General features: G+C 41.4%; 1 protein-coding gene across 3 annotated transcripts in view; it reads left to right on the top strand.

Annotated features, from left to right (window-relative positions):
• cep192 (centrosomal protein 192) overlaps positions 1–12,880 on the top strand; it is a 56,278-nt gene that overhangs the window by 30,329 nt on the left and 13,069 nt on the right. For all 3 annotated transcript variants that reach the window (XM_038306245.1, XM_038306244.1, XM_038306246.1), the window contains 8 exons: positions 1,114–1,293; positions 4,451–4,711; positions 4,799–4,920; positions 5,842–5,951; positions 6,095–6,242; positions 6,364–6,454; positions 10,633–10,711; positions 10,787–10,910. In XM_038306245.1, the coding sequence (XP_038162173.1) occupies positions 1,114–1,293; positions 4,451–4,711; positions 4,799–4,920; positions 5,842–5,951; positions 6,095–6,242; positions 6,364–6,454; positions 10,633–10,711; positions 10,787–10,910 (1,115 nt within the window). The remainder of the gene's footprint in view (positions 1–1,113; positions 1,294–4,450; positions 4,712–4,798; positions 4,921–5,841; positions 5,952–6,094; positions 6,243–6,363; positions 6,455–10,632; positions 10,712–10,786; positions 10,911–12,880) is intronic.

The following is a 12,880-nucleotide window of genomic DNA, read 5'->3' as shown; positions in this document are numbered from 1 at the left end:
TAGTGGTGCATCTGATAAGAAACAATATATTTAAAATGATATTTTGTTAATCTAGTTTATTTCAATTATGGCTTTAAAATAAAAAAAACAAATTTAGTTTCTTCAAAATGTAAAAAAAGAATTCGGCATCAACCTGTTTATTATATCAGCAGCACATATCTGGAATGTGTTGGTACCAGATCTGCTCGGCTCCTGCACATGCCAGTGACGTTACGCTACATGATTGGCTGAACGTTGCCACATGATGTCAAGTATTGTGGTTGCCCAAACGATAATAACGTCACACAGTGGAGCATGTGTAGCGTTAGCATGTCTAATGACCAATGAAGTTTTACCTGATCGATAACAAAACTGAAAAAAAAATCAGTTTATGGTGAACAAAGTAACTGTTGACCGTGATATAAAGGGGGGGAGCTGGGTAGCACTGTGGCTAGCTGCGCTCAGTAGCTAACAGGTTAGCCTACTTTTGCTTGGTCACTTAGCCATATTAAGCTACACTACTTTTAATTTTGTGTCGACAACAGCTGTTCATTTTCTACAATTAGGATATTTATTGGTTATTTTTTTGTTTTGTTTTGTTTTTTTGTCTAAAATCTTCCTCCCCTGGAGGACAAATGGAACATCTTAATGAAAAGAATGAAAATAAGCCGAGACTTTTAGTCACCTTGTTAAATGGCAGAGCTCAATCTTAGAAAGCAGTACTTTCCTTCAGGACTGAGAATGATTTTCTATTTTTTGCTACTTTACACAGATGAAATGTGTAATAATCGCAAATATAAGGAATAATATGTTGAGACTCCAAAAGAGATATGATCCTTGGGTGAAATGGATGTAATACTGTTTGTCCGAGTGGAGATGCTATGTTGACACCATAAAAAGGGGAGGGCCCCAGGCAGATCTGGTACCGGTGTCCCTCAGCTTTTAGATGCAGGATTCTGGAGATCTTGACTTAAGCTGAGGTGATAAAAGGCGTCTAGATTTGAATTACTAAAATAAATCCACATTTGCTAGAAATGCTTGAATGTCATTGTGTTGATTTATCTGTATTCAAACAGTTTCTCAATGCATAAACGGCTGTTTTCTGAACCTAAACATGGCTTCTTTGTTTCTCAGCTCCAAAGCATGTTCAGTCCTGAAGAGTGTTTAACCCGACATGGAGAACTGTCCATTCGACCCAGGGAGGATGTAACCGTCCACCTGCTCTTTGCTCCGACCAGGGTGGCCTGCATGTTGGCCAAGCTGGAGGTGAAGCAGTCTGGGGTTCGGTCTTCACAACCAGGAGTTAAATTCATTGTAAGAATGCTACTGTTATCACTTTGCAATACTCTCTGCCTTCTGTTTCAGAGGTTATTAGCCACCTAATTCTTCATTGTTTGAAATAGAAAGTGTTTCTAGAAGCCAGTTACTTTCGCTGCCATGTTGCACCCTGGATATTTATCTATGCATGTCTCCAGCAACCCTGTCATCTAAAATCTGTTCTTTGTTCACTGCTCTGCATACATGAACACAGAAAGTCATTTTAGCGGCAAATCTGCTGACGTTTCTGCCCAAAGTTCTTCTTGTTATTTAAGCTGGTGAAGATTCTCAGTCATCCAGTTCATTGTCATTCCATTAAGTAAGAAAACAATCCACTGGATTTTGTTTCCAAGTTTGAAGACGTTTCGCTTCCCATCCAGGAAGCTTTTACAATTCAAAATGTCAGAAATAGCGTTGCATTCAAGGCTTTATACATTAGTCCAACAAAGCCTTTTTTGGAATGACTTGTGATTCAAGCTGTGAAAAGAAAATCTTTTCATATTTCTAATGAATGCTATTTTTCCTGCTAAAACTTTCTTAGTTTCAGTTTTTTTTTTTTTTTTTAAACGATGAGCTTCAGATGTCCCTTTACATGAAAAGTTAGGAGAATTATAATTTTTTTTTCTTCTAATGTAATAATGATAATAATTGTACATTTTATTTCAAAGGTGCCTTTATGGACACTTAAGGTCACATTACAAAACATAAAATCACAATGGGAAAAACAAAGTCAAAATACAGAATAAAACCATTAAAGGAATAGTACACCCAAAACATGATTAGCCTTCATTTTCTACTCACCCCCATGCTGAACAACACTCTGGAGTACTTTTTTGATATCTCAAATGCATCTGGAGATCTGGGAGGCTTCTTGCTGTCTGCTGACATTCAAATAATGGAGGTCTATGGTGACCGAGACAGAAAGGTCCATAAAAGTCCACAAAAAACATGTCAATATTCCTCCATACTGCTCGTCCAATGTATTCCAAGTGTCCTGAGTGGGTAGCGTCCATAATTTACTCGAAACAAAGTCATTTAGAATGTTTTTAGAGCATAAACGGTAGTGTATAAGATTTCCTAAAAGCGCGCGTCTGTGAGTTCACGAGCCTACGGAAACTGCAGCAGACCAAACCAGATGAAAGTGCGCATTCAGCGTCTGCTCTGCCGATAATGCAAGTGTAGAAAAAGAAATTTGCTGTTTACCTGTGCAAAGAAAGAAACAACGAAAGAAAAATGTCTGAGGACTTCAGTGTTGAGGAAGAGCATGAGTTCTTTGCCGAGCTGAATGTGCACTTTCGTCTGGTTTGGTCTGCCGCGGTTTCCGTAGGCTCGTGAACTCGCAGGCGCGCGCTTTTAGGAAATCCTATACATTACTGTTTATGCTCTAAAAACAGAGAAGTGAAAACCTGCTGAAGTGTCGACTGCTGGGCCGCTGACTGGAACGGACCTCAGCAGAGAGCCATGAGCTGCCAGTCCTCAGCTGGAGGAGGTGGACTGGGGGCCCGGTAAGACAGGCGGGGGGAGCCGGTGTCCAGGCTACAATCACAGGGTCATGTTTTTTTTTTGCTCATAGAACAGCAAATATACCATTTTCAGCGCAACCAATGTTACACACCCTATCCAGAGACCTTAAAGACCAGCACCAGATACCCTATAGAATCATTCTATTACCCCTTTAAGGGTCTTCAAAGAAAAGTGAGCATGCTCTGAATATTAGTACTCCACAAAAAATGTTTTCTTACTGAACCTAGGAGCAACGGTTTATAATCCCTACTAGGGTTGTCAAAAGTATCGACACTCAAAAAAGTATCGATACTGAAATGTTGTATCCGGATACAATACTCATTTTCGAAAGTATCGATACAGCCATCTAAAGAGCAGAATAATGGAAAATGCACTTTCTGAACACTGTGTGATTGAATAATTCTGTGCAGCTGCTGAATATTATTTTTGTTTAACTGGTTTGGCTAGTGTCATTGTTATGTCTGCAAAACAAAGCCAAGGAAGGAACACTTAATTTTAATTTCTTTTTATCAAGCTTGCTTAATATTGTGCACAGCATACAACCTCAAAATATTATTCTTGTTGTTTTTTTATTTCTTGTATTTTTTTAGTAATGAAAATATTTCTGTTGAATTTTAAAGTCTTTGTTTTTATTCTTGTGGTATCGAAAAGGGTATCGAGAATCGAATATTTTACTTAGTATCGGTATCGAGTTGAAAAGTTTAGTATCGTGACAACCCTAGTCACTACAGACGTTAACTTAAAATAGAAATTTCAAAAGTTTTCAAAGAGATATATTTTATTTTATATTCTGGTAAAGTCAGTTTTTACCACAGACCTCAGCTATGAACGGAAGCACTAATCCCCCAGTTTATGGGTAGTTTTAAGGCAACTTTAACTGGAAGTTCCCACTTTATGTTGGTCTGCCTGTCAAAAGAAAAGCACATTCAAAACTAGGATCATAATACTGCATTGATAACTGACTTCATTGTCCACAACTGTCCGAATCGATGTGAGTTTCTGACATCTAGAATGTGTTTGGTTTGAATGCACCTCTAAAGTTTTTCCTCCAAGCTCCTCCCATTGTTTCACATGTTATTATTAAGATGGTACCATATAGTAAAACTGAAAACTGCTTGAGGATGTAAAGACCATTAAATAAAAAGAGGAACTTCAGGGATAGATCTGATGTGATGATGTCAAACTTTATCTTCGTCTCTGCCTTGAAAGGTGACCCTGGTTTGATGAGTTTATTTCTGTATCAGTATGAATTAGCTCACGCTTTCATTCTTCATCCCATTTGTTAAATACATCTATAAAAGGCTCTTAGTGTTCCTGCTAGGCATCGCTTTTTGTCCATTCTGATCTGGTAAAATCGAAGCAATTGTTCCTGAGCTCTTCAGTAATGAGGAACCAGTCACAGCTTTCGTTGAGTGTTTGAACACGCAGCCTCCACTCTCAAGAAGACAAGTTTCCCTCGGGGATTTATTCTGACGTTTGAATTTGTTTTCGGGTGTGAAATGAAGAGTGAAGCTGTCTGAATTTTTCTAATGATCCAGTTTGCATCCATCCACCTTTTTAAAGCTCAGTCTGCTTTTGATTCTGCTTACTTAAAGAGCGGCCACTCATTTTGTCCTCATTCCGTCCTTAGATTCCTCTGTCTGGCTATGGCGGCACCAGTAACATCATCCTGGAGGACCAGAGGAAATATGGCGATGGCTATGTGGCGACTTTGTCTGATGTGGCTGTTGGCTGTGTCAGCAAAGTTTGCCTGTGTGTGAGGAACACGGGCTCTAGAGCAGCCTTTGTCAAAGCTGTGGCTTTCTCCGACATCCCGAGCCGATCACTCATGCCGGCCTCTGTCATGAGTCTGGCTCCCTCCCAGTTTGTACTGCAGGAAAGGACGCAAGAGGTGAGAGGCTGACTGACACCATCAGTTCAGAGGTTTGTTCAGTTTTTCTGATTATAGCAGCACCTTCTGACATGTCTGTGTCTCCAGGTGATCACAGTTCTAATGAAGTCCAGCCAAAGAGAAACGAGTCTGTCTGAGTCTGGGTCTGACCCCTTGGCCACCGTCTGTCTGTTTTGTGGAGATGAGGTCTCCAGGCAGCAGTACAGGAGGTGAGACTTCACCACTGCATGCCGCCTTATTGAGTTTGTGTAAAATGTATCATTAAATGCTTATTCTATAAATGCTACTAGGACTGTGAATTGGGTCTGATAATTACCATATTCTCTGGACTATACGTAGCAGTGACATTCAAATATAGCATCTTTACATGGAAATTTCAGGGAATAACTTAAGATATTAAGTTATTAGTAGTGTTATTTTTTATTCTGTTCTCTGGTTGATTGTGACTTATACAGTGCCTATTACTGTCAGTGGTATAGCATCTTCCATTAGTGGTACAATTAATTTCTCCACTATGAGATCAATGACGGATTTTTATCACTTATAAGTTCCTCTGACGTAAAGGTTGTACCTCCGACCAAAACATGTAAAAAAGTGGGACCGAAAACTACGGTAAATCATTGTAATAATGGATTGACCAGATGCACAGTGATCACTGACCCGCTGTATGGGGGGATCGCTGACCCTACATAGGGGGATCGCTGACCGACATACGTACGGGGGGATCGCTGACCGACGTACGTACGGGGGGATCGCTGACCGACGTACGTACGGGGGGATCGCTGACCCGACGTAGGGGGATCGCTGACCGACGTACGTACGGGGGGATCGCTGACCGACGTACGTACGGGGGGATCGCTGACCCGACGTAGGGGGATCGCTGACCCTACATAGGGGGATCGCTGACCCAACGTAGGGGGATCGCTGACCCAACGTAGGGGGATCGCTGACCCTACGTAGGGGGATCGCTGACCCGACGTAGGGGGATCGCTGACCGACGTACGTACGGGGGGATCGCTGACCGACGTACGTACAGGGGGGGGGGATCACTGACCCGACGTAGGGGATCACTGACGCTAAGCACTGGGATCTACCCGACACACCTTTAATAGCTGATGTGCTTTTTGCAGATTGCTTCAGACAAAACCAGAGGCTGGGAGGAGGGCCTTGTCTGAGAACAGTCTGCTGAAAAACATCGATTTCAGCGAAAGCTTCCTGGGAGAGGAAGGTGTTAAAGAAGGTAAGATGGATTTTCATACAAGATGCATTTGATTTTGTTTTAGAAAAATGTTATTATAAAGAGCAGATTAATGACTAACGTAATGCTGATGCAGCCTTTCAAACCTGCTCCTGTGTCTGACTCATCGTTTCCCCTCTCTGTAGCTTATGACCTTCCCCTGCGGCCCAACGAGGCGCACATATTCTACAGCAACATGAGCAAAGTGTTTGTAACGCTGCTGGGGAGAACAAAGGGCTCAAACGCCGATCAGAGCGAGCTGACCTCTGACAGACACTGTTATCAGACCAAGAGGTATCATGGAGGCTGGGGCTGTTCCAGCTTATGTTAGATGAATCGCTGGAGGTGTTTACCAGCAGGGATTAAAGCTCTTTGTCAAGGTTGAACACTTGTCTTTTGTTTTTGTTTCTTTCAGCGGTTTTCCTCATGGCAGCGTGTCCCTGGATGTGCTGCCAGTGAAAGGTCCACAGGGTCCCGCCCTCAGAGTTACTCCACCCTCTTCAAAGGTACCTGAACATGTACAACAAACACTTGTGTTTCAGTGCTTATTTGCCTAAATGTAAAGAGTTGGAGAAGGTCTAAAACAATTTAATCCATAAAACTCATCAGTCTATTATGAGGTGATCAACTGATTTCAGGCCAGGAATATTTCATAGGTTGTACAAATTGTAAAGATTTTCCATAAGCAGTAAACAGTAAGCGCTGTTTACTGCATTTTGAGGTGGAATGCAGTGATTTTTTTGTCTTCGTTACAACACTAATTTTGTCCTGATTATGGGAAGCATGTGCTTGACTACTGGTGAAAATTTCAGAAGGAAGACATGAGATTTTTTTTTTTTTATGGACAGCATTATGTTTCATAGGTTAATTCAATCAATCACAAAGTGTAATGCAACGTTCACACTGCATGCACTTTTAGCAGGAACAAAGCTTCTGCTGCTTCATTTTTGATGCTTGTCCACATTAAGGTCCTGCAACGGGTCGGGTACCCGCGGGTTCCCGACGGGTCACCCGCTAAAATGCTCTTTTGCGGGTGAAAAATACATAAATAAAAATAAACGGGTCGGGCGGATATTTTTTTAGTGCGGGCGGGTAGTTGGTGATTTTTTATTTTTTTTTTATGCGTGTGTGGTGTTATGGACATCAGAAATGTTATATTAATCAGGCACTGGGGTCACCCTTGCTGTAGCTTAAAGCCCTGCCGGCAGTGTGGGCTTCCCTCCAAAAAGGCCACAGTCAGTGCATACACGTCTGCTGCTGTGTTAATGGCGCTGTTCTGCAGCGCAGCGTACTATAGCCTATTACTTGATGTGTTAACGGGTCGGGTTGGGTTCGGATTTGAATTGAAGATATCCGCGGGTGACGGGTCGGGTTCGGTAGTCATCCGAACGGGTTCGGGCTGGTGCGGGTTGGTAAAACGCGACCCGTGCAGGACTCTAGTCTACATTAGGGTCAGATGACTTTACTGGTCCAGTAAAGTGTGTCCCGATAAGTTCAATGGCAGAGAGCAGCTTTGCTATATTTGCTGTGATCAGTTGGCAAAAAAGTAGATCTAATGTTTTTTATGCTAGAAAGTCCACCTCCAAACTCTGTCCATGAAGTCAGTTCATCAAGATTACGATCCTGCCTTTTAAATTATATCGCGGTTGGAGCCACTCAGACCCCTACATATCGGTGGGACGCTGCCTCAGGTCCGGTCGCCTCTTGGGGGTTTTCCCCTACAATTCGTGCCGACCTGAAGTAGATGTTACCCGTTTTTAGGCATATGGTATAAACTGCTAGCCTGACGTAGTCCGACTCAATTCTAGTCAGAATGAGTCTGATACTGCTCCATAGAGCTGTGATTATGGGGCGTGTTTTGAACGGACCAGGAAAAAAAATGCCTCTGCACTTAATTGGATAGACCTATAACCAATAAGAGCAACGGAGTGCGTGACGTATGTTAAGCCAGGCATAGTTGTTGTCAACAAAAATCAAAGCGTGCAGTTGCACGCCTAGAATAAGAAGATGAGCCGTGATCGCGTTTCTCTTTTCCTCTTTTAAAATTAATTTGCTGTCGATATCTTCTAGAATAGACCTAATAGCAGAATCTACTCACCTCAACTCTCCGGCGGCAGCCATTGTTGTTGTCGCCCAAGCGCGCTTTGGTCAGGTGGTTGATTAAGTTACTGTTGATCATCTGTCCATCATCGTATAAAGCCCGCCCTGACAATTTGATTGGATCGCCAGAGGGTGGGCAATCATACTCGCGCTACTATGGAGCAGAGCCAGACCGAACTTCCCGACCTCAAACCTTGTGGGCGGGACTAAGTTCGGAATGGCACCCAGGCTAATAAACTGCAGGCACTAGACTAATAAAAACTGAACATATTTTGTCGGCAGGTTTCGACATGTTAATTTAGGCATTAGACAGTTTTAGGGGAGTTATCATTGCTCTCTGCATCAGTGCTGTGTCTGTCTCCCCGCCTCCTCTGATTGTGGCGCGTTGAGCAGCTCCATCATCTGCTGTGTATAAAATTTGTAACATTGGAGCAAAGTTTCCAGGGAAAAAGGACGTACCAAAGACATACATCCCAAAAACGGGGCAACACAATTAATCATTTTTTAAATAAAGGGCGTACATTGTACGCCCATACGCATTGCTAGCTTAACTGATTAAGTAATCAATCTGCAGTAGATTGACTCTAATACACGCTGCCTGCTGATAGACAAGGAGAGCCGAACACTGTACAAAAAGGGGAATGTACTTTTTACTTTTATGATGGAGTTTTAAAGAGCAAAGCAAAGAGCTGCTATAGCTGCCCAGGCCGACTGGAGTTCAAGGAGCCCGAGGCAGACATACAGAAAGTAGCAGAGATACAAAGGAACTTGTCAACTGGCTCCAAAGGTGATCCCGTCCAGGAAACACAGCCAGACAGACGAGCTCCGAGGCAGCTCCCACATCAGAGGACAAAGAGAGCAAATCATGTCAGTCACAGTCAGAGAAACAGGACTATACTGAAAAAATAGGCCGAGCTTAAACCTCTATAAACAAAGGTGTTGATGGCAGCAGCATGGCTGATATTTCTCTCCAGGATGGAGTCACAGCCAAACAGGAACAGACCAGATGAAGCTACTATGAGAAAAAGCAGAGAGAGAGCATAGCGTTAGAGATTGAACTAACAGATTCTGCAGATTGGGAGAACAGAGATGGAATGATGACAAAGACGTCCCTATGTCCTCCAGCAGTCTAAGCCTATAGCAGTATAACTATAGAGATAGCTCAGGATAACATGAGCCACTCTTACTATAAGCTTTCAAAAAAGAACCATTAAAACTAGAGAGGGTGTCTGCCTCATGGACTAAAACTGGTTTGTTGGTTCCACAGGAGAGGAGCCATTCTACTTTTAGAAATTCTAGGAGACACTAGTAAACTCTCAGATTGAGAGCAAAGTTCTCTGTTAGGGAAATAAGGAACCTAAAAAAAAAACTGTCTCTCCATTTACCAGCACATGTAGTAATATTACATTTAGCATTAGGAAAAAGATACAACAAAAATAATGGAATAATTGAAACAAAACAGTAAAGATCAATACTGATCTAGGATTTAATCTGGTTAATATGTCCTGGAAGGGAGTCCATATCCGGTTAAAGTTAGCCTATGTCCCACGTAACGAATTAATATTTTTTTCAGGAGGACAGTATGGCAGTTCATTGAACCAACGTTTCTTGTTTGGAGGCTCCATAGATTTCCAGTTTTTAAGTATATACTTTTTTGCTGCAGATGATCCTAACAAGTATGCAGACGTCCTACACCTCTGGCATTTGTCAGTAATACTGGCATTCAGCTTATTCAACCTATATGGGGTATAATATAGATCTGCTTACTTTTGGCAAAAAGGTAAAAACAATATTTAAAGATGCAAGACTTTAAACCTTGTTTTCATTTTTACTTTGCAGAAATGCAGTTTATTCAAACATCCTTTAGTTCCTTACAACTGAATCCTTAAGCATAAAAACCTCAAATACCGTTTAAGAGGAAGAACAACAAACTGTTTGCTGTGTTCAGGCTGCAGACTGTAATTTATCACTGACGCAAATGGTTGACTATTAATCACTTGGTGCTGAAACAACAGAAACTATATTAGTGCTGGGTTCACAATAAATGCATTTATGCATTAACTCACAATATTTATTTGTAAGTATTTTCAAATAAAAGTCTTCTGTAGTCCTCTGGCCTTCCCATCTTTATTTTCCTTGTAATTGCTGTTAAGGTTTTTACACAGTGGTTCTACTTTTACTCTAATGAATGGTTTTTATGCATTTAATGAGTTGAAATGTATGATCTGGTTGAACTGTAAAGTGCCTTGAGATGACATGTGTTGTGAATTTGGCGCTATATAAATAAACTGAATTGAAATGTTCCTTAACTATATAGTTTAAAGTCATATATAAAAAAAAAAATAAAAAAAAAAAAAAACAGACACAAAGAGAAATTTAATAAACAACCCTAAATATTTATTGACTTTCAGTAATTTGATACAAGCTGGAGAATTTCCAGCAACTCATTTAAATGTGCTTTGAAAAGTTTGTCGATCTAAACCTTCAGTTTTACACAAACTATGGAAAAGAATGAACAGATTTAATGTTGTCCTTTTAAACATTTGGTACATCGACCATCCTTAATCCTGGGCTCTTCTCTTAGGCTTCTGAACCAGAACACAGACGGTCCGAGTCGTGGATCATCCACCCGCAGCAGCTCGTCCTCGCCGCTCCAACCATCAGTGAGTTTCAGTCTATTTTAATGGAGTGAATGGAAGAAGATGCGGAGGATTAACTGTTGTCTGTCCCTTGTGCAGATGGTCCGTCCAGCACCAGCCAGGTCCAGATTCGGAACAACACCTCCAGAGAGTTGACCTTTGACCTTTCATGGCCGGCTCACTGCCTCACCATCACCCCACAGCACGGAGTCATTGAGCCTCAGTAAGGCTTTCTATGTTAACCTCATTTCTACCAATCGGTTTTATTAAACTCTCTTAAAAATGACACATTTTAAATGTTTTACCAAATATCAGTTTGACTATTTAATCGCTGGACCAGTAAGGGCTCTTTCAGTATTCTCACTTCAGCTCCTTTCTCTCTCAGAACTTTAGCCAGTTAGTTTACTGGTTCAGGAAAATGTGTGAATGAAACCAGAACTGATTACCAGGGTTAAACTGACCTGACAATTTACCCGCGTCGCTCTAGTGTGAACAAACCCGTTACATTAGTGGGTAAAGGATGCATTTGTGTTTGTAGTCATGTGTTGCCTAGCAATGGTCCTGAAACCTGCTACACATTAGCTGTCTCTTAATTCACTAGAATGCGAGTACGGACTCGTGTCCTCGCCAAGTATGTTCTTGAGCAAGAACACAGGAAAGTACGGATTGTGGAGAACGGGAGCACGCAGCATAAATATGTGTCTATTGGAACAGATGCGTACTCGTGACGTCACAACATGCTCGGCTTGTCTGTAGAAAAGTAGAATTTTCTTGCCGTTAAAGGATCTTAAAGTGTACCTTTATAGAACAGCAGAAATGGAAAAGAGAATATTTAACCTACAGGTCCTTCTCAAAATCCTAATTTATCATTTATAGGTGAATCACTGTACCCCACACACCCGTGGTTATATTTTTTATATTTATATCCTTTAAAAACAAAGCAGAGTTTTTATGACGTCATCCACGCGCGCCGGCTACCATTCATTCATCCTGTCCTCTGAACTGCTGCTAGTTTTCCTCACATGCCTTGAAGATGTCTAATGCTACTACCACAGATGATCTCGCTCTCCAAATGGAATTGAACGATTCAGATTAGCTAGAATGAATAGAATGGGTAGAGAGTAGCCGCCTGTGGACCTGGTTGCCTGTCACAACTCCAAAACACGCATGTCTGGGGGACAGTGATTCACCTGCATGTTATGAATGCTGGCGTACCATAAATGATACATTATGAACAGTTTAGTTTGTGCCTTCAAGTTGTTGCCCACAGGAAGACGTTACTTGGATATAAGCTAACGGAATATCTCCAGAACAGCTGCAAATGACACAAAACTCCTATGGGTGAGTAGAACATGATGTAATAACGTAAAATCAAGGGCCCAATGTAAAAAAAAAAAAAACCTGAGTTCCCCTTTAAGACAATAAAAGACCTGGAATATTTCAGTTAGAGTGCAATGAATCTAAAATATATGAATGTTCAAGTTTTATCATTACATAATGGAAAATATTGAACTTTATCACAATATGCTAGTATTTTGAGAAGGACCTGTGATACTCTGAGCTCTGTGAGCGCTCCCCTGGAAGCTTCTGCTGCAGTGCATGCTGGGAAAGCTGTCAATAGCGAGAACAGACAAGTCTGCTCTGATGCATGCTGGGTAAAGAGGGAGGGGCGAGAACAACATCCGGGGACTTCGTCTGTTCTGGGTCTTCTTGTTCTTGTGAATTGGAACAGTACTAGGACTGAGGCTGATGACGTTTTTCCAGTTCATGAGCACATGAGAATGCACAAGTACGCATTCTCTGATGACGAAATGCACTGAAATTGAATTTCTGCATCAGTTTTCATAACACTACTAACTTCTCTAAGAACTACGCTCCCAAAGCCACCAGTTACTCCTGATTTCAGACTGAAAGTCTTCTTCTGAGGTTAGCTTACCCCTCGCATTGCTTGAAGACCTGGTCATATACTTGCACTGATTTCTATATCTGAAAGGCATTAATTCTTCAACACGAGAATGATAAAGTTTTAGGGATGCATTTTTAATGGTTTAGTCTTTAATTGGAGCCTCATTAGAACTTGGTGGATGGGTTATTTGACAAGTGTGGGTCAGATGGTCTTTGGATACTTTTATTTAAAAATTAAATCTATTTCCTTTTCACTTAAATCAGAAAAGGAACATTATTTCCACTGCT

This window comes from Cyprinodon tularosa, unplaced genomic scaffold (assembly GCF_016077235.1).
Source record: "Cyprinodon tularosa strain WSP-4 unplaced genomic scaffold, ASM1607723v1 ctg577, whole genome shotgun sequence".
In the NCBI taxonomy this organism is placed as follows: domain Eukaryota; kingdom Metazoa; phylum Chordata; class Actinopteri; order Cyprinodontiformes; family Cyprinodontidae; genus Cyprinodon; species Cyprinodon tularosa.
This window is presented reverse-complemented; position numbering and strand designations above follow the sequence as displayed.